The sequence below is a fragment of the Tachyglossus aculeatus genome, chromosome X1 (genome assembly GCF_015852505.1).
Source record: "Tachyglossus aculeatus isolate mTacAcu1 chromosome X1, mTacAcu1.pri, whole genome shotgun sequence".
In the NCBI taxonomy this organism is placed as follows: Eukaryota; Metazoa; Chordata; class Mammalia; order Monotremata; family Tachyglossidae; genus Tachyglossus; species Tachyglossus aculeatus.
The window spans coordinates 123,998,411-124,019,535 of NC_052101.1; the positions used below are offsets into that span (position 1 = coordinate 123,998,411).

The following is a 21,125-nucleotide window of genomic DNA, read 5'->3' on the forward strand; positions in this document are numbered from 1 at the left end:
GTGAGCTCCTTCCCCACAGGGTTCTCCACCCCAAAGTCCTGGTCATGCTCTCTCTGGTCCCTCGCTCTCCTCTGTTGGGTCTGGGGCCCTTGAAGACCACCAAGGGAGAGGGAGGGGGAGGGAGAGAGACAGTCACAGAAATAAACTACAGGGAGGAAGCCACCCAAGTTTAAGCATATGGACCTAAGTGCTACTGCCGGTGGGTGGGTGGGGGGTGACAGGGGAGTTATGTGGAGTGCTGGAGGGACAGTAGTGGGGGAAATAAGGTGAAGAGATCAGATATTCATCAGGGAGGGGCCCTGAAGGGGACAAGATTTCCGAAGGGCCTTAAAGATGGGGAGAGCAGTGGTCTGCCAGCTGAGAAGGAGGAAGGCGTTCCAGGCAGCGGGGAGGGCTGGAGTAAGGCGTCAGCGGTGAGAGAGATGAGAGTGAGGCACAGCCAGTAGGTTGACTTAAAAGGAGTAGTGTGAAAGCTGTGGTATAGTGGGAGAAGAGTGAGGATAAGTAGTGGGGAGGGAGCTGATTGAGTGTCTTAAAGCCAAAGGGTAGGAGTTTCTGCTTGATGGAAAGAGGAACTGCAGGATTTTGAGGACTGAGGAGACATGCACGCAATGATCATTTGGAAAAATGAGCCAGGCAGCAGAGTGGACTGGAGTGGGGAGAGACAGCAAGGAAGCTGATGCAGTAATCAAGACAGGGCCTGACAGATGCTCGGACTAAAGTGGTAGCCATTTGGATGGAGAGGAAGGGGAGGATTCTGGAGCTCTGTGGAAAGAGCACGGGCTTTGGAGCCGGAGGTCATGGGTTCAAATCCCGGCTCCGCCACTTGTCAGCTTGTGTGACTTTGGGCAAGTCACTTCACTTCTCTGTGCCTCAGTTAACCTCATCTGTAAAATGGGGATTAAGACTGTGAGCCCCCCCGGGACAACCTGCTCACTTGTAACCTCCCCAGTGCTTAGAACGGTGCTTTGCACATAGTAAGCGCTTAATAAATGCTATTATAAGGAAGAACCAAGAGGGTTTGATGACTGACTAACTATGGGGGTTGAAAGAGAGAGAGATGAGTCAAGGATAAAACCAAGGTTACGAGCTTGAGAGACGGGGAGGATGGCGGTGTTGTCAATAGTGATGAGAGACTCGGAAGGAGGAGATAATTTGGGAGGGACTATGAGGAGTTCTGTTTCGATTTGGACACGTAGAGCTTGAGGTGATAGTGGGACAACCAAGTAGAGATGTCCTGAGGGCAGGAGGAAATACGAGACTACAGAGGAGAGAGGACAGGGCTGGAGAAGCAGATTTGGAAGTCATCAGTATAGAAATGGCAGTTGAAGCCGTGGGAGTGAATGAGGTCTCCAAGGGAGTGGGTGTAGATGAAAAATAGAAGGGGACCCAGAACTGAACCTTGAGGGACACCCACAGTGGGTGGAAGGCAGAGGAGGAGCCTGTGAAGGAGACTGAGAATGAGCGGCCAGAGAAATAGGAGGAGAACCAGGAGAGGACAGTGTCGGTGAAGCCCAGGTTACGTAGTGTTTTCAGGAGAAGGGGGTCATCCACAGTGCCGAAGGCAGCCAAGAGGTCAAGGAGGATTAGAACCGAGTCTAATCTGTTAGATTTTGTAAATGGGAAATCACCGGTGACCTTGGAGGGAGCAGCTTCAGTCGAACAGAGGGAGCGGACACCAGATCGCAAGGGGTCAAGGAAGGAGTTGGATGGGAGGAAGTGATGGGAGCAGATATAAACAACCTGTTTGTGGAGATTGGAAAGGAATGGTAGGAGGGAGATGGTGTGACATCTTGAGGGTGCAGAGGGGTCCAGGGAAATTTTTTTAGGGAGAGGGATACATGGATGTTTGAAATCAGAGAGGAAAGAGCCATTGGAGAGTGAACAGTTGAAGATGGCAGTCAGGAAGGGAAGAAGGATGGGTCATAAGTGTTTTTAGAAGGTGTGAAGGGATGGAGGCAGAAGCTCAGGGGCAAGGAAGTAGATTTTGAAAGTGGGAGATGTCTTGGGAAATGGCTGGGCAGGAGGTAGGAAGGAGCTGGGGAGGGGAGAGGGAGATGTTGGGGAGTGGGCTCCTGATGGCTCTGATTTTGTCAACAAAGGATTGGCAAGATCAGCAGCGGTAAGAAAGGATGGAGGTGGGGCCGGCGGGGGTTTAGAAAGGGAGATAAAGGTCTGGAGTACTTGTTGTGGACAGTGGGCATGGGAATCAGGAAGGCATCAGGAGTAGTTTGGCTGAGGAGAGGAGGGGGCAGAGTTGAGCGGGTGAGGATGTGGGCCCAGCTTCTCCTTCCCTCCCTCCTTCCCCTCCTCACCGCCCGACCTGGGCTCTAGGTCTCTGGCTTCCTGCCCAGGTGACAGCCTCCCGAAGAGAGAATCAAAGGCCCCGGAACCAGACCTCCCCATCAGCCCGAGCATTAAGCTGCTCCCAGGGAGTGATAGGTCTGGGGATGCCATGTGCAGACCAGATGCCACCTCTACTCCTTCATCCCTCTCAAATGAGCTGACAGGGAAATCCCAGTGGGCAGGAACAAGGAATGGAAGGATCAACCCCCCGACCCCCGGGGCAATACATTGGAATCTGGGGGTGGGCGTGAGAGAGGAGGGGATTTCTGCCTGCCCCCCCGCCCCAGCCTGCCCCCCATCTGCCGGCCTGGCAAGGTTAGATCAACACAATCCTTGGATGTACTTTGTGCCTGGGTTAGCCCTCCTTCATTTGAGGAGATCTAGTAGGGGTTGGGCATCAGGAGAGGGCTTGCCCAGTTCCCGGAGCTGAAAAACAAAGGGTGTCTCAACCTGGGGGTGTCTGGATGTCTGGATGGGGGTCTGGATGGAGGAAGGGGGGTGATTCAGGGGAAGAGTCCGGGATCTGCTCTCCCAGCTTTGGGAGTTTTGGTGCCAATCCCCAGATTCCCAGGGCTAAAGGTAGAGGTTGAGAGAGGTAAAGGATAGAGGGGCTCCAGGGTGGGGAAGGGTGATTCCCTGGCTCAGAAGCCCTGGGTTCAGATCCCATCGGCCACTACCTTGCTATGTGACCATGGGCAAGACACTTGACCTTACTGGGCCTCGGTTTCCTCAACCGCATAATGGGAGAAGAATCCTCCCTGCCTTCTCTTTCCCTCCGAGAGGCCTCGAGAGGATCAATAAACCAATGGTATTTATTGAGTGTTTACTGTATGCAGAGTACTGTACTAAGTGCTTGGAAGAGTACCACACAACAGAGTGGGTAGACATGCTCCCTGCCCACCGTAAGCTGATGGTCTAGAGGAGAAAGGGAATCATGTCGGTGATGGGTGCGGAGCTCTTTGAAAGAGAATTTCAGCAGAGGTCGTATTGACCATGATGGTGATTTCTAAGTCGAAGAGTGATGCCCGTCCTTCAGGTCTAGGTGGAGTGCAGTACTGCCAGGAAGTAGGAGGCTGGACCGGTTGACCCCTTGAGGTCTCTTCCAGCTATACTTCCCAAGCGCTTAGTACAGTGCTCTGCACACAGTAAGCGCTCAATAAATACGATTGAATGAAAGAATGAATAAGAGACAGCGACTCCGTGCAGGGAACAGCTGCATCTCGCTCCCGATTTCTCCCTGCCCTAACGCTGGAACTGTCCGTTTCCCAGGTTTCTGGCCCACAGATTTTCCAGTGCTAGAAGGGAGATCCCACCTAAGCCCCCTGGAGACCCACAAAGCTGGAAGCCCCCAGCTGGGCCCCCTCCAATGGCAGGCGACCCCCGGCCCACGTCATCCCCCGGGCCTGGAATGCCCTCCCTCTGCCCCTCCGCCAAGCTAGCTCTCTTCCTCCCTTCAAGGCCCTGCTGAGAGCTCACCTCCTCCAGGAGGCCTTCCCAGACTGAGCCCCTTCCTTCCTCTCCCCCTCGCCCCCCTCTCCATCCCCCCATCTTACCTCCTTCCCTTCCCCACAGCACCTGTATATATGTATATATGGTTGTACATATTTATTACTCTATTTATTTATTTATTTATTTATTTTACTTGTACATTTCTATCCTATTTATTTTATTTTGTTGGTATGTTTGGTTCTGTTCTCTGTCTCCCCCTTTTAGACTGTGAGCCCACTGTTGGGTAGGGACTGTCTCTATGTGTTGCCAATTTGTACTTCCCAAGCGCTTAGTACAGTGCTCTGCACATAGTATGCGCTCAATAAATACGATTGATTGATTGATAGGTGAAGGAGACAGGGCCCAGCTGGACTCTCCCATCCCAGAAGGCCTAGGCTACTGTGCCGGATGCCTTTTAGACTGTGAGCCCACTGTTGGGTAGGGACTGTCTCTATATGTTGCCAATTTGTACTTCCCAAGCGCTTAGTACAGTGTTCTGCACATAGTAAGCGCTCAATAAATACGATTGATGATTTTCCTGCTAATCTTTCCAGTCTTGCAGGGGAATTGAAAACTTGGAGTGCCACTCCCTCTCCCCCCCCCCCCCCCCCGCCAAGGGCCTGTCAAGGGGTCTTGGCCACTGTTGGGTAGGGACCGTCTCTATATGTTGCCAACTTGTACTTCCCAAGCGCTTAGTACAGTGCTCTGCACACAGTAAGCGCTCAATAAATACGATTGATTGATTGATTGATTGGCCTGTGCGCCTAGAGCCCCCTGGTGGCCGGAAGGAGCGGCTGCGTGCCTTTCCTGCCTGCAAATTTACTAAAAAGTCCGTCCCTTCCAGAGAGCCTTCTTAGATTAGCCCTGCCTGACTCCTGCCTGACTCTTTGCCCTCCACTCACTCCAGAAATCTCCCTGGCACTTATGTTTCTATATTCAAGAGTGAGTGGCGCTTTTACCTCTGTGTGCAGGTGAAGCGGAAAAGGCTGATGCAGGGCCTGACGTTCCCATCCCCATCCCCTCCATCCAATTCAGTAAACAATGCATATCAATCAATGGGTGGAGTTTACTGAGCGCTTACCTTGTGCAGAGCACTGTACTAAGCACTGGGGAAAATACAAATACAACAGAGTTGGTAGGCACGTTCCCCCAGCTCCATAATTCAGTTTCCACAGGGACACTGCTAGTCCTGTTTTCCCTTCCCCTGCCTCCTTTCCTGCTGTCCACATTCTCTCCTCTTCTTCCACCACCCCATTGCCCTGCTCTCCTCCACCTGTTTTCTTCCCTTTCTCCTTCTTGTTCTCTAAGCCTCCCCTCCCCATCCTCCTGCCCATAACCATCTCTCTGCTCCCAGGGCCCCTAGGCCCAACTCGGCTCCTCGGTCCTCATCTTCTCCTCTCGGCCTTGTCTTCCCTCTTCTTCCACCACCCCACTGCCCTGCTCTCCTCCACCTGTTTTCTTCCCTTTCCCCTTCTTGTTCTCTAAGCCTCCCCTCCCCATCCTCCTGCCCATAACCATCTCTCTGCTCCCAGGGCCCCTAGGCCCAACTCGGCTCCTCGGTCCTCGTCTTCTCCTCTCGGCCTTGTCTTCCCTCTTCTTCCACCACCCCACTGCCCTGCTCTCCTCCACCTGTTTTCTTCCCTTTCCCCTTCTTGTTCTCTAAGCCTCCCCTCCCCATCCTCCCGCCCATAACCATCTCTCTGCTCCCAGGGCCCCTAGGCCCAACTCGGCTCCTCGGTCCTCGTCTTCTCCTCTCGGCCTTGTCTTCCCTCTTCTTCCACCACCCCACTGCCCTGCTCTCCTCCACCTGTTTTCTTCCCTTTCCCCTTCTTGTTCTCTAAGCCTCCCCTCCCCATCCTCCCGCCCATAACCATCTCTCTGCTCCCAGGGCCCCTAGGCCCAACTCGGCTCCTCGGTCCTCGTCTTCTCCTCTCGGCCTTGTCTTCCCTCTTCTTCCACCACCCCACTGCCCTGCTCTCCTCCACCTGTTTTCTTCCCTTTCCCCTTCTTGTTCTCTAAGCCTCCCCTCCCCATCCTCCTGCCCATAACCATCTCTCTGCTCCCAGGGCCCCTAGGCCCAACTCGGCTCCTCGGTCCTCGTCTTCTCCTCTCGGCCTTGTCTTCCCTCTTCTTCCACCACCCCACTGCCCTGCTCTCCTCCACCTGTTTTCTTCCCTTTCCCCTTCTTGTTCTCTAAGCCTCCCCTCCCCATCCTCCTGCCCATAACCATCTCTCTGCTCCCAGGGCCCCTAGGCCCAACTCGGCTCCTCGGTCCTCGTCTTCTCCTCTCGGCCTTGTCTTCCCTCTTCTTCCACCACCCCACTGCCCTGCTCTCCTCCACCTGTTTTCTTCCCTTTCCCCTTCTTGTTCTCTAAGCCTCCCCTCCCCATCCTCCTGCCCATAACCATCTCTCTGCTCCCAGGGCCCCTAGGCCCAACTCGGCTCCTCGGTCCTCATCCTCTCCTCTCGGCCTTGTCTTCCCTCTTCTTCCACCACCCCATTGCCCTGCTCTCCTCCACCTGTTTTCTTCCCTTTCCCCTTCTTGTTCTCTAATCCTCCCCTCTCCCATCCTCCCACCCGTAACCATCTCTCCGCTCCCAGGGCCCCTAGGCCCAACTCGGCTCCTCGGTCCTCGTCCTCTCCTCTCGGCCTTGTCTTCCCTCTTCTTCCACCACCCCACTGCCCTGCTCTCCTCCACCTGTTTTCTTCCCTTTCCCCTTCTTGTCCTCTAAGCCTCCCCTCCCCATCCTCCCGCCCGTAACCATCTCTCCGCTCCCACGGCCCCTAGGCCCAACTCGGCTTCTCGGTCCTCGTCCTGTCCTCTCGGCCTTGTCTTCCCCGAGCCCCCGGACTCCCTTCTCTCCCCGACCCCTTCCTCTAGGGTTCTCGTTCCACTTGGGTCCCCGTCGTCGCCGTGGCACTGTCCTTTCCTGACTCCCGGCTCCGGGTTTTGGCTCCTTCCGACCAAGTCGGGCCCCTCCCCCGGCCCCCCCCCACCCCCACCCCACCCCGCAGCCCTCTCCTCCTGCCGGCTCCGCACTCGCCTGCTCCGCGCTGCCATGGACGGGCGGGCGGGTGGTGCGCGGCCCGGGGAGGGGCAGCAGCAGCAGCAGCAGCAGCAGCAGCAGCAGCAGCAGCAGAAACCACTGCCACAGTCCCAGCCTCCGCAGCAGCAGCAGCCTCCGCAGCAGCAGCAGCAGCAACAACAGCCGCCGCTGCAGCAGCCCCAGCAACCTCAACAGCCCCAGCAGCCGCCTCTGAGCCGGGCGGCGAGCGGGGGAGACGAGTCCGAGGGGCAGGGGGAGGCGGAGGCGGAGGAGGAAGGCGGCAAGAGGGGCCGGCTGCGGAGCCGGGGCAGCATGGGCGGCCGGACTAGCAAGACCTCTCCCGGCACCCCGGGCGGGGGCGGGAGCACCCCGGTGGGCAAAGGCAGCTCCAACGGGGAATGCCGCCGGGGGGACCTGCAGTGCAGCCCGGCCGGGCCCGAGCCCGCGGGGCCCGGGGGAGACGGAGCCGGCGGCCCCCCGCGGGAGCCCAAGGTCTCCTTCTCGTGCGGGGCCGGGGCGGCGGGCGGCTCCCTGGGCACGCTCAAGGCGGCGGGCGACGAGGGCGGCGGCAGCGAGGAGGCCGGGGCCAGCGGCGAGACGCGCGGCAGCCAGGCCAGCTTCATGCAGCGCCAGTTCGGGGCCATGCTCCAGCCCGGGGTCAACAAGTTCTCGCTGCGGATGTTCGGCAGCCAGAAGGCCGTGGAGCGGGAGCAGGAGCGGGTCAAGTCGGCCGGAGCCTGGATCATCCATCCCTACAGCGACTTCAGGTGCCCGAGGCCCGGCGGCGGCGGGGCTCTGGGTCCTGGGGGGGAGGGAGCGACAGATGAGAGAGTGGAGGGGAAACGGGGGAGGGGGCGAGGATGTTCAGAGGGGGTCGAGCCAGTAGAGAGGGGAGAAGAAAGGCTGGAGGACGGAGGGAGAGCCGGAGGATGGGGAACTGAATAAAGGGCGGGGGGGGGGGGAGAGAGGGGGCTGAGAAGGGGCGGGGGTCCGCAGGGATGAGAAGTGGGAGGTAGGAAACGCGGAGGCCAGAAAGAGGCAAAGGGGGAGGCCGGAGCTCGGCGACGGGGAGCGGTCGAGCGGGGGATGGGGACCGGGAATGGATGGGGCTGGAGCGCCGAGAGGACAAATAGAGGGGAAAGCGCGGGGAGCGGGGCAGCAGAGGGCAAAGCGGGCACCGCGGAAAGGCCGGCCGGCCCCCGGCGGCCCACGACTCGGGGCCTGGCTCGGCTCTTCCTCCGGGACTCGGCGGCCGCGGACGAATCGGGGGCGGGGGGCGGGGGGGGAGACGACAGAAAGGCCAAGTGGGGAGCGCTGGTCCCCAGGGACCCAGGCCGAGGCGGCGGCTGGGCCGGGACACCGTTGCCTTCCCGCCTGGAAACCGGGGACGCGTGTCGGGGACGGGAGCGAGGAAGACGGGGACGGAGGAAGGGAAGGGGTAGGGTTGTGTGCGGGGTGGGGGACGGAGTGTCCGCCTGTCTGTGCCTCTGTGTGTGTGTGTGTGTGTGTGTGTGTGTGTGTGGTGTGTTTGAGAGAGAGGGAAGGAGAGGGAGAGCTGCCGGATCCCCGAGACTCCCGCAGGTTCCTCCTGTCCCCTTAACCTCGGCTCCGGCGCGGTCGAGGTTTCAGCACTGTAGACAGCGACAACACAAGACCGCGATCTCTCTCCGGTCCGGCCGGCTAGCCCTCCTTTATCTTCCTCTTCCAAATGATTTTCTTTCTCCCTCTCCTCCTCCTTTCCTTTCTGTTCCCCTTCGGAGGAGAAGGGGAGGCTGAAGGCAGGGAGAGAGAGAGAGATGGCTCGGTTTGAGGGTTTGGTAGAGCTCAGGACCTGAATCCTCCTTGGGTTCTGTTCTTTTCCGCCTCATCTCCCCCTCCCCCGGGGTATGGCAGAAGAGCGGATGGGGACGAGAAGGAGAGGAGGTATAGAGATTGCTTTGAGCCCCTCAGAGTGAGATGGCGAGGTTTCTATCTGCCGCATGCCGGAGGAGAAGCTGAATGAGAGTCTGCCTCGTGTGTGTGTGTGTGTGTGTGTGTGTGTGTGTGTGTGTGTGTGTGTGTGTGTGTGTGTGTTGAGGGGGTGGGGGGAGGCGAACATTTCACTACCAACTGGTTCCCAGTCAAGTGTCCTCTAGAAGGGTCTCCACAAGAGACAGCAAGGTCTGGAAGAGAGGGCACGGCACAGGGTTGAGAGACAAGGATCCTTGAGATCTAATCCAGGCTCCTCCTCGGCAGGCAGTGGCATATTGGTCGAGATCTCTTTGGTCCTCAGTTTCCCCTCCTACAAACGGACAGCTCTCTGCTTCTCCCCAGCCATCTCTCCAGCTCCCATCACCATCCGTCGCGTGGGCGGGGCACAGACAGTCACAGACCCATCTCCTCGTTGGATGGGTTTGTAGGTTAAAGCGGGCTGGGCCTCGAGGGGAGGGGGCTTTGGCGAATCTGTATGTCCAGGCTGGACTCTCCTCCGCAGGATGGGTCCCTCCCCCCTATGCTCAGTGTCCTTCAGGGCCCCCAGTTGTCCCAGCCTTCCTACCCAGGGCTGGCGCACATCCTTCCTTTACATGAATGGGGTTGTTTTTAACCTGTCATGTGAGACGAGAGGAAAACTGGCTCTGTTGTCCTGAAGCCTCTAATCACACCGAGACTGTTGACCCTTGCAAAGCTGCTTCTGCTCCCGAGTCAGCACTTCTAACCCTTCTCTCTCAATTCTCCGGGCCTGACCTTTCTCTCTTCACTGGGGGGGGGGGGGTGGAAGGAGTGAGGGAGAAAGGAGAGCCGAGGCCTCGATCGGCAGCAAAGCGTCTGGCTTCGTATTCAAGCCTGTTCTCCCTGACGTGTCGGGTGACCTTGGGCAAGTTGTTGCATCTCCCTGGGCCTCATTTATTCCCTCGGTAAAATGGAGAGCCCGGTCTCTGCTACTTACCGGCTGGCGTGGGAGGGGAGGGCAGGGAGGCATGAGCAAGGAGATTATGTCAGGCCGAGCCAGGGGGCAGGGGGAAACAGAGAGGAAAAGGTTCTGGATGGGAATTGGGCTGAAACTCCGGACCCCACGGACAGGGCCCGGCCTCACCCTGCCCTTCTCCACTAGTGTTCTCTCTTCTTGCACTACTTGATGAGAGGGCAGATCGGTCCACCCAGCAGACTGTGGTAACGGCATTATTAAACACAATTAGTAATAATAGAATTTCAAGTGGCAATGCCGTTTATCAAAGCATTGCCAAGGTCACCCAGCGTTCACCTTCATGTAAAACTCTGGCAATTGGCCGGCCAGCATCACGGCCCCTCCTGTTGCTTGTCCACCCTAGGCCCCTCTCCCCTCCCATTTCTCACTCTCTTTCCCTCCAGGGTGGCTCACCCGGAATCTCGGTCTCAAGGGGGCAACTCAGCAAGATGCCTGGCTCCATCTGCACCCTACCCGCTCTGTCCCATATAGGTCCTCTAAGGGCGAGGGCTATTTCTGCAGCATCCTAGAGGGCTGTGCCTAGACGGCTGCTGTCCAGATGGGGACGAGCTTGGGCTGAAGACGCCGGCCCTTTGGTGCCTTCTGAACCAACCGGCCTCTGTGATGCCGGCTTTCGTTAGCCAGCAGACATCCCTCGAACTGGCCCGGCCCTCCAATCATCTAATAATAACATATTTAAAAAGCATCCACGATGGGCCAAGCACTGTGTGCTAAGCACTGGGGTGGATGAATCCATCAATCAATGGTGTTGAGCGTTTACTCTGTGCAGGGAACTGGACTAAGCCGTTGGGAGAATCCAGTACCACAGAGTTGGTAGATGTGATCCCTGTCCATGAGAAGCTTATGGCCTACAGGCAAAGCTGACAGTCTACATGGGTAGTAGACTGTAAAGTAGTAGACTGATGAAGGTAGTCGGATGGGACGCAGCCCCTGTTTCTCCTGGGGTTCAGAGTCGAAGATGGAGGGAGAGCAGGTTATCCGATCCCGATTTTACAGATGAGGAAACTGAGGCCCAGAGAGGTTAAGGGACTTGCCCCAGATCCCACAGCAGGCCTCACCTGGGGCTCGCCGAGCCCCCCATGGCTCCATGACCTCTGGCCTGCCTATGTGAGCTCAGTTGTGCCCTCTGCTTTCCACCCCCCCCCCCCCCAATCTGGGACGGGGCGGGGGAGGCTCTGACCTCCACTGTCTTAGAGGGGGCGGAAAGAGATGAGTCCTCAGGGCACTGGAAGAGGACCAGCCCTGCCTGCTGCAAATTGAATCTTGAACCCCCCCCCCCCAAATGCCACCTGCCGAAATGGGCTTCTGGGGTAGAGCTTTCTCAGAAGTAGGTAGGTGGCTCTGCTGGCTGGGTGAAGGGCAGGCCTGCATGGAGACAGGGGGATGGATGGGATGCTGATCTCTCCTTAACACCTGGCTTCGGGCCTTAGTTACCTCTACACAGCTCAGAGGATGGTATCCCTGACAGGTATGTCCTAAGTGGTCGTTGGCTCTCTGGGTTAGCAAGGTTCTTGATAGGTCATCCCATCCAATCCCCCCGTCTCCACCTAGGACCTCCCTTCAGCCAACCAGCTAGGCAAGAGCAAGCCCCCTAACTTGTCTCAAAAAAGATCCCTGGGCCAGAAAGTCTTCTGACTGTTTAACCTAGATCCTGGTGGCTGCAATTTACCTCCATTTCCTCTTGTTCTACTTTTAGGTGGTGGAGAGCAGGAGGGGAACTGGGGGGAGACGTGGGAGGACACGGCCCCACTGCTTCTGAATGCATTGCATTTTGAGCATGGGCTCGGCTGGGCTGATCTTGGCCAGCTAATCCCCCCCAGATGGTTCGGCGCTCAGGAGATCAGGGGTCGAATCAGAGGTCTTAGAGCAAATCCGGGGGGAATGAATCACGCTGGCTTCGTCCTGATAAACCGGGTTGGACAACAGGTATTAGGGATTTAATTCCCCTCCCCTTCTGTTCAGGGTGAACAGGGAAAGAGATGATTGCAGGAGGGATGGAACCAGAGAGATTTTTCTCTCAAAGCTCTCTCGCCACGAAACATCCCTGGAAAGTAGCTAGAGGGAGAGATCGGTCTCCCCGTTTTACAGCTGGAGAAGCCGAGGTTCTGAGAGGTTAAGTGGTTTTCCCAAGGGCACACAGCCGTTGGCAGAACCACAGCGAGAGCGCTCCCCAGCCCCTTCTCGGCTTCCTCCTTCCTCCTGTGTTGGTTCGTGGTAGGTGGGGCTGAGGTGCCGAGGAGGCTCTTGCCTCGGGTTTGGGGGTGAGGGGCGGGCTGGAGAGAGGGGAGAGAGGAACGAGGAAGGGAACCGCTGACGAGGTCCCAGGGGGTAGCAGCCATCCCTTTCCATGAGCCACGCCCCTGGCCTCAGCCCTGGCCTCAGCCTGCTGCCTGCTGCCAGTCTCCAGATGATCCCTGTAAAAGGCTCGGGCCTGCCTTTGATTTCCGGATCCTGCTGATCACGGCACCCACAGCTATCAAAGCCTCCTCAGTCCTGGCCCAGGGGCAAAATCCCCAGCGTTCTGGGCCTGAGCAACCGCCTCCCCCCCCCCCCCCCCCCCCCCCCGCCCAACCTCCGCAGACACGTTGCACCTCAAATAGGTGCTTGGGACTGGAATGCGTTGCCAGGTGGATTGCTGCCTGTTGCTGGGGCTGGAAGGAGATTCTAGCTAGGCTTTGGGAGGGAGGAGAGGGGGAGGACGGAAGGCAGAATTCCTGGGGTCGGGGGCAGGAGGGGAGGTCAGGCAGGGTTCTCCAAGCCATGGAAGCTCCTGGAGCATGGGCTGGTCAGCGGGGTTCCTGGGTCCTTTCCTTTCCCCTGAGCCATTGTCGTCCCCATCCCCGGTGTGTTAGAGAATAGATCTGTCCTTCCCCTCAGGGAGCTCCCAGTCGGATAGGGGAGACAGGACAGTTAACTGTCCCCATCCATCCATCCATCCATCCAGGCAGACAGACAGACAGACAGACAGACAGACAGAGTCATGACCAGTATGAGCTGAGAGGGGTGGAGAAGCTTCTGTGTGTGAAAGGGTCGAGACCCTTCAATCTGGAAAACACTCTTTCACCCAGTGGGCGAAACAAACAGAATTCATTCCTAGAGGAAATGCCAGCAGGCTCAAAAGAGGTTCAGCTCAATGCGTGGGCAAGCAGTCCATAATGGATCATTAGGGAGAAAGTTAAGGGTGTTGGATGTTCCGTTCCTCGCCCTGAAGATGGATGTCCAGGAGGGCAACCATCACATGGTGCCTCCAAGCATCTTGTTACCACGGAGATGAAATCCTGGATGTTCTTATGCTGGCAGGTTGGAGAGTGGGTGGGGTGAGTCAGGGAAGGCTTCCTAGAAGAGGCAGCCTGGAGCAACAATGGAAAGGCAGGGAAGGGGGAGGAAGACCAGAGAGGGAGGACCCTAATTCAGAGTCGACCCCAGACACCCTGTAATAATAATAATAATGGTATTTGTTAAGCGCTTACTATGTGCCAAGCACTGTTCTAAGCGCTGCAGAGTGTAAGCTACCTGTAAGCAGGGAATGGGTCTACCACCTCTGTTGTATTGTACTCTCCCAAGCGTTTAGTACAATGCTCTGCACATAGCAAACGCTCAACGCGGTCGTGGGTTCTAATCCCGGCTCCGCCACTTGTCAGCTGTGTGACTTTGGGCAAGTCACTTAACTTCTCTGGGCCTCAGTTACCTCATCTGTAAAATGGGGATGAAGACTGTGCACCCCACGTGGGACAACCTGATTACCTTGTATCTTCCCCAGCGCTTAGAACGGGGCTTGGTACATAGTAAGCGCTTAACAAACACCATCATTATTAGTAGTAGTAAATACCACTGATTGATGCGAGGAGCAGGAATTGCATTGGTCTCCAGGGTGTGGAGGGTGATCTGTCAGGGGCCCCGGTGAGCTGGCATCTGAAAAGGTGATCTGGAGCAGCCATGACTGTGGTGTCAGGGCCCGTGACCTGGGCGGGAATGGCGGAGAGGGAGGGCCCATCCCATTTCCATTTATGGCCGCGGAGGAAACTTGGGAGGCAGCAGAGCTAATCAATTAATCAATCAATCAGTGGTATTTATTGAGCCCTTACTATGTACAGAGCGCTGTACTAAGCACTTGGGAGAGTACACTATAACAGAGATGGTGAACACATTCCCTGCCCACAAGAAGCTTCCAGTCTAGGGGACTATAAACTCGTGTGGTTCTCCATGGGCTGGGAACTGTGGCCAGCGATGACTTGGTCTCAGCATCACCTGGATGACAAGAGCCCAGATAACGATTTCATTTGTCCTCAAGAGGGGCAGAGATGTCCTCCTCCATAGGAGGAACCTGAGGCCCAGAGAGGGTGGCCAACTTGTCCAAGATAACATAGCAGGTCAGCTGGTCAGGGGCTAAACCAGGCCCAGAATGCAGGTGGCTGACTCCCAGCCATAAATAATACCCGATCCCCATCCTCCCCTACCTCCCCCAGACTGGCGCGGGGAGGGGAGAAAAGCAAAATATTTCCCTCTTTCTCAATCGGAAGCCTCTTGGGGTGGAAGGGGCAGGGCCAGGGTGGGGGATGGAGTGGTGATTTGGAGACTATCCAGGCAGACAGGCATGGAGGCAGGCAGGAAAGGAGTAGCCTAGAGTGAATGATTGTCCCTCCACGGGGATAAACTCCCTGTGATAGTTCGTGTGTGATCCTGCTTGGAAGCAGGGGGATGAATGGATTTCTCCCTGAAGAAGCAGCACAGTCCAGTGGACTTGCTTGCTGGGTGACCTTGGTCAAATCACCTAACTTCTCTGGACCTCAGTTTCATCATCTGCAAAATGAGGATGATCTACCTCTTCTCCCTCCCGCGTAGACTGTGATCCCCTCGATGGGATGGGGACTGTGATCTGGTTGTATTGTATCCACCCCAGTGCTCAGCCCAGTGTCTGGCAAATAGTAAGCACTTAACATAATTCCACAATTATTATAACTAGGAGGTTAGGACTCGATGGTTTCTGTGGGCTGCCTCTCTTCTGTTGCTGTCACGTAGTCACATTCCACTCTGCTGGAGAGGCAGGAAAGGAGGGAGAGGAAGGGTGGGGGGTAAGGGAGGGGTAGAACAGGGCAGGGCAGGGCAGATTGGCTGGCCCTGGGGATCCAATGCCAATTCCTGGGTACGATCTTCCTCATGATTTTCCCTGGCAGGCACCCCACCTTCCGCCAACCCCGTCCCTGACTGTCAGGCATTGGCCATGCCACCTGGTCTCAGAGGGAAACTTGGGCTGGGAATGGGGGAACTGGGGTTCTCTGGCCTCTGAGAGGACAGACAGACAAACCAACAAAGAGACGGAGTTGAGCAGGGTCAAGTCTATGCTCCTTTCCAGCCCTGGCGGGATGTTCTGTCTGTGCAGGAGGAGGAGGAGGAAGAGAAAGGGCGCCCGGGGCCCGCTCCCTCAGCAGGGACCACCGCTGCCGGTTGCCAGAGGCCCAGAGATGCTGGTGTCTCTATAGTCTGGTCCAGCTGCCTTGTTCCCCGCCGACTCAGACGAATTGAAACTGGGCAGAGAAGTTAGTGATAACACCAGGATAACTGGTGCACTGAGCAATCCTGGCCAAAGATGGCGAGACCGTGGGGCCGTGAGCAGTGCAGCCGGGGCCCTCGCTGGGATTCTGCCAACTGGCGGGGGCGTGGAAAGAAGGCAGGGCTGTACCTGCTGGAAATCCTTTATCCATTCCCACTCCTGGACCCCTGGGACGGTACCTCCCAGCAGAGGTTTCCTGTGGCAGTTGTCACCGTGGCCCCACCTTTCCCACAACTCTGCCAAGAGGCTCTGCCAGCTACATCCAGAGGAGGGTGGGTGGGCAGTGCGTCAGGCACAGGGAGGGGCTCTCAGATTACCGGGCCCGGGAGGGAAGATGGAGAAGCATCTGGAGGTCACTTTGGGCAGGGAATGTGTTTTCCAGTTGGTTCTATTATATTCTCCCAAGAGCTTAGCACAGTGCTGTGAACACAGTAAGCGCTCAATAAATATGAATGACTGATTGATCGATTGAGGTGCCAGGCCCCACTCTACCCGCCTCGGCCCCTCGGCAAGAGGAGAGTTTTGCAGAATGGGTCAAGTGTCTAGATCCCCACTGCCCCCGGACCTCCACCCCACCCTCCTCACCCCCCACCAGAGGCTGGGGCCTGCTCCCTCCAGGACACCTGGGTAACTCTAAGCAGTTGGATTTCTGGGAGGTCAGCCAGCCACATCCCCGGTTCCTCTCCTGGTTGGGGGACCAAGTCCTGGATTGGAGAAGGGGGACCCCTGGGCTCGCATCTCAGATCAGCCACACCTCTAGCCTGTTGTTTTTCTGTGACTCAGTTTCCCTGGTGGGAGTTGGGAATTGTGGCAGGGTTGAAGAGTGACGGCCACTTGCCTGGAGGCAGAAGGATAGATGAGATGACCTCTCAAGGTCTCTTCTGGCCTGCTGATTCCATGATGTTGATCTGGTGCTCTGAGCTGCTAAAATGGACACCAGGTATCCCTCCCCACCCCCACCCACCCGTCCCTTCCCAGCTTGGTTCTGCCAGTAGCCTGGGTGGGGCAACCGACTGCCCCACCGAGCATGCCCATGGGGAGGTTGAGAAATTAAGATTGGCAGAGACACTCGCCTCAGTCCGAGCAGGTCCCAGCTAGGAGCTTCCCCCCCCCCGCCCCCAACCACGGGACAGCTGTGTCCGATAGGTTCAGGACCCAAGCACTGGCTCCCAGATCTACGGTTCCCCAGAGGAATGGGGCCTCCTTGCCCTTCCTCGGGGTGAGGGTGGGGAGGAAAGGGGAAGACGGGGTGGCCCCTGAGGGGCAACTCTGGGCGTCTGAGCGATCTCCAGGGAAGGGGGCCCCGCCTGGGGATGCCCAAGCCAGCTGGTCCCCTCGTGAACCGTTGCCACAGCAACGTCTCAGGTACCGACTTGTCATTGGAGGAAGGTCAGGGGGAAGCGGGCCTGGATGGTGGGGGCTCGAGGATCTGGGGTGCCTTAAAGTGACACCTCCTTGCCCCAGTACCTCTTCTCGCCCCTGAAGGGGGAGACACGTCCCCGAGACTCGCAGGCGTCCTCGCTGAGAGAGAAAAGGAGGAGGGGGAGGAGGATTGCGAGTTCCTTGGGTCCTGGCCCTCCCGCCGCAGTCTATTGCCTCTCTCTCCCGCTCTGCAGCGGCTCCAGCGGCGGGAGGGGAGGGGGGGGACAGATTCTGACAGCGAGGGGGGCGGTGACGCGGGTGACCCCCTCCATTGCAGGATCAACCTCTCGTTCAGGATCCTGGCCTTTGACCTTTGGTGGGAGTCAGGGGACGGAAGAGCAGGTCAGGGGTTTCTGATCACGGGGTCTCCGCCCAAGGCTCCATTCTTTTGGTTGGGGCCCGGGGAGGAGGCGATGGGGTGGGAGGGACGGACGAACGGACGGGGACGTGGGGGGGCGTGACTTTGCAGGGTTAAATCAAGGTCGTGAGCGGCTCCGAACTGCGAGGAAGAGGCAGGAGGAGGTAGGAAGAAGAGTTGGCAGGGGAGATTTTGATCCCCAGTCGCCCCTTCCCCTCTTCCTTCCTCCCCCCATCCCGCCTGCTAAAGGTTAATGCTGCAGTTGTACGTGATTGGTGCAGCTGTCTCCTCCTCCACCTCCTCCTCCTCCTCCTCCTCCTCCTCCTCCTCCCTGCAGCCTCTCTCTGCCATGCACCTGAATCACTGTCTGCTGCATGCAACAAGCTTCTTGCCCTCTCCGTCTCTGACCGGCTCCCCACTCCCATCGCCCGCCGAGAATTGCTTTCTCCTCCCCTGCTATCTCTCACTCCCAGTCTCCCTACCCCTGTTTATCCCCGCCCCAGAGGATTGAGAGGACGGATTGTCACTCTCTCAGGAATGGTGCCCTTCCCCACCTAGCCTGTCCCCTCCCCACTCAGATCTAGGAGATGTTCCAGGAGAAGAGAAGGCAGTAGGGTCTCCTGAGGAAGGACCGGTGGTAGTGATGGAGCTGGGATCTGTGGGCTTTATGGTGGACGACCCCACCGGCCTTGTTCAAGGTTTTAGTCTTCCGCTCTGTAAAACGGAGACGAGGCTCCCCATCTCCCCTACTCCTCCTCAACCCCAAGGTGGAAGGGAATCCTGTCTGGGAGGTGCTTTGGGCTCCATTAGATGACACGAGGGAGTCCGAGCTCGGAGCTGTCTGTCACTTTTAAGGGGCATGGTCACGACAACCTACCAAATTCACTCCCCCGTCCCACCTTGTGGGGAGAACGTAGAAAGGGGTGAAGAGTTCTGCCCTGGGGGGGGGGGGGGGGCGCGAGGATTTTTTTTATCGTACTTAAGAGTTTACTATGTGTCAAGCACTGTTCTAAATGCTGGGGTAGATACAAGTTTATCAGGAGGAGGGAGGAGGATTTAATACCCATTTTACAGTTGAGGAAACTGAGGCAGAGAGAAGTTAAGTGACTTCCCCAAGGTCACACTGCAACAGTTTTCCTGTTCTCCCTCCTACTTAGACTGTGATCCCCATGCGGGACAGGAACTGCATCCATCTTAAGTTGTACCTACCTCAATGCTTAGTACAGTGTTTGACACATAGTAAGCGCTTAACAAATACGATGAAAAATATGTGGCCGAGGTAGGATTAGAACCCAGGTCTTCTGACTTTCAGGCCCACGCTCTTTCCAGTAGGTCACGCTGCTTCCCCATAAAGGAGTTACAGAGGGGAACAGAGGTACAGTGAAGGTATAAAGCCATTTCCCAGAAAGCTTTCCGGGGGTGGGAGGCTTCTAGACTCTGCCCTGGCCAGGCCCTTGTTGAGCTTCTGAACCCAGACCCTAAAGAGGGCATGGAGAACAATAATCATAATTATAATGGCATTTATTAAGCGCTTACTATGTGCAAAGCACTGTTCTAAGCGCTGGGGAGGTTACAAGGTGATCAGGTTGTCCCATGGGGGGCTCACAGTCTTAATCCCCCATTTTACAGATGAGGTATCTGAGGCTCAGAGAAGTGAAGTGACTTGCCCAAAGTCACACAGCTGACAATTGGTGGAGCTGGGATAATAACAACAATGGTATTTGTTAAGCACTTACTATGTGCCAAGCACTGTTCTAAGCGCTGGGGTAGATATGAGGTAATCGGGTTGTCCCACGTGGGGCTCACTGTTTTACTCCCCATTTTTCAGATGAGGGAACTGAGGCACAGAGAAGCAGCGTGGCTCATTGGAAAGAGCACGGGCTTGGGAGTCAGAGGTCGTGGGTTCCAATCCCGGAAACGCCAATTGTCAGCTGTGTGACCTTGGGCAAGTCACTTAACTTCTCTGTACCTCAGTTCCCTCATCTGGAAAATGGGGATTAAGACTGTGAGCCCCCCCGTGGGACAACCTGATCACCTTGCATCCTCCCCGCGCTTAGAACAGTGCTTTGCATACAGTAAGCGCTTAACAAACGCCATCATTATTGTTACTATCAACATGCCCAAGGTCACACAGCAGACAAGTGGCGGAGCCAAGATTAGAACCCATGACCTCTGACTTCCAAGCCTGTGCTCTTTCCATTCAGCTACGCTGAAACGGGACAGTTCTGAGAAGAGCCCCAAAAGGTGAAAGGAATAAAAGTGGGTCTTACGGGGAGAGGGGAGAGAGTTGTCCTGAAGAAGAGAAGCCTGAGAATTCGGCCCCTCTAGGGGCTCCAGTCCCAAGCGCTTAGTACAGTGCTCTGCACGCAGTAAGCGCTCAATAAATACGATTGATTGATTGATTGATTGAAAGGCCCCCGTTCTAAGGATTGGAGAGGTGGGCTGGAATCCCTTCCTCCCACCAGCCCTCCCACCCATTTTCTTTCGATGACAATCCATTCCAGTCGGCATCCATCATCATCATCATCATCAATCGTATTTATTGAGCGCTTACTATGTGCAGAGCACTGTACTAAGCACTTGGGAAGTACAAATTGGCAACATATAGAGACAGTCCCTACCCAACAGTGGCTCACAGTCTAAAAGGGGGAGACAGAGAACAAAACCAAACATACTAACAAAATAAAATAAATAGAATAGATATGTACAAGTAAAATAAATAAATAGAGTAATAAATATGTTCAAACATATATACATATATACAGGTGCTGTGGGGAAGGGAAGGAGGTAAGATGGGGGGATGGAGAGGGGGACGAGGGGGAGAGGAAGGAAGGGGCTCAGTCTGGGAAGGCCTCCTGGAGGAGGTGAGCTCTCAGCAGGGCCTTGAAGGGAGGAAGAGAGCTAGCTTGGCGGATGGGCAGAGGGAGGGCATTCCAGGCCTGGGGGATGACGTGGGCCGGGGGTCGATGGCGGGACAGGTCCATGCGGTAGGGAGCCGTCGAACCTGGGGATGGAGCCAAATGCCACCGCCTGCGCCTTCTAATGGGCTTCTCCAGCTCCGTTCAGCTGCAAAACCTGTGTGCCGGCGTCCGGCAGTCCCTCCTCCGCGCCCTTGACTGGCCAGTACAGGCCCTTTCGAGGGGTTCATGCAATCGAAATGGCTCCTGGCCAGAGAACAAGGCGTGGGGCTACTCGCAGAGGAATCAGAGACATGCCCAATGCTGGGGGGGGGGGTGGGGGCGGGACTGGGGGGCACTGAGGGGAGAGAGGAGGCTTTCAAGTCCTTGAAGGAGGATCGTGACCAGCTGTTTTCCAAGACCACTAAAAAGCGACCAAGAGGAAACGGGCTTACATTGCAGTAGGAAAAAGGGATCGGTTGAACGTAAGCCAGAACTTCATGATGATCCGGGGATTCGACACCAGGACAGACGATCGAGGGAGGGTGTGGGGTATTCCATTTTTTAAAATGTGGTACTTTCATTCATTCATTCAATCGTATTTATTGAGCGCTTACTGTGTGCAGAGCTCTGTACTAAGCGCTTGGGAAGTACAAGTCGGTGACATATAGAGACGGTCCCTACCTAACAACGGGCTCACGGTCTACTTGTTAAGAGCTTACTCTATTCTAGGCACTAAGTGCTGGGGTAAATACAAAATAATCAGGGCAGACACAGACCCTGTTCCACAAGGGGCTCACAGTCTTAATTTGAGGGAGGAGGATTTAATCTGTTTTACAGATGAGGTAACTGATGCACAAAGAAGTAAAGCTACTTGCCCAAGGTCACACAGCAGACAAGTGGCAGAGGCAGGATTAGAATCCAGGTCCTCTAACTCCCAGACCCAGGCGTAGAAACATTGACGGTTGCCCATCTGTCCTTGAAGGCCGTGGGGTCAGAGGGAGGCTGAATGAGTCCCTGCAAGATTGGGGAGGATCTGGAGTACTGGTTG

At 56.5% G+C, this 21,125-nt stretch overlaps 1 protein-coding gene across 1 annotated transcript in view; it reads left to right on the top strand.

The window, feature by feature from the left end:
- HCN2 (hyperpolarization activated cyclic nucleotide gated potassium and sodium channel 2) overlaps positions 1-21,125 on the top strand; it is a 55,079-nt gene that overhangs the window by 20,416 nt on the left and 13,538 nt on the right. The window contains exons 8-10 of the mRNA XM_038771813.1: positions 2,355-2,593; positions 6,850-6,912; positions 7,005-7,648. Coding sequence (XP_038627741.1) covers positions 2,355-2,593; positions 6,850-6,912; positions 7,005-7,648 — 946 coding nt within the window. The remainder of the gene's footprint in view (positions 1-2,354; positions 2,594-6,849; positions 6,913-7,004; positions 7,649-21,125) is intronic.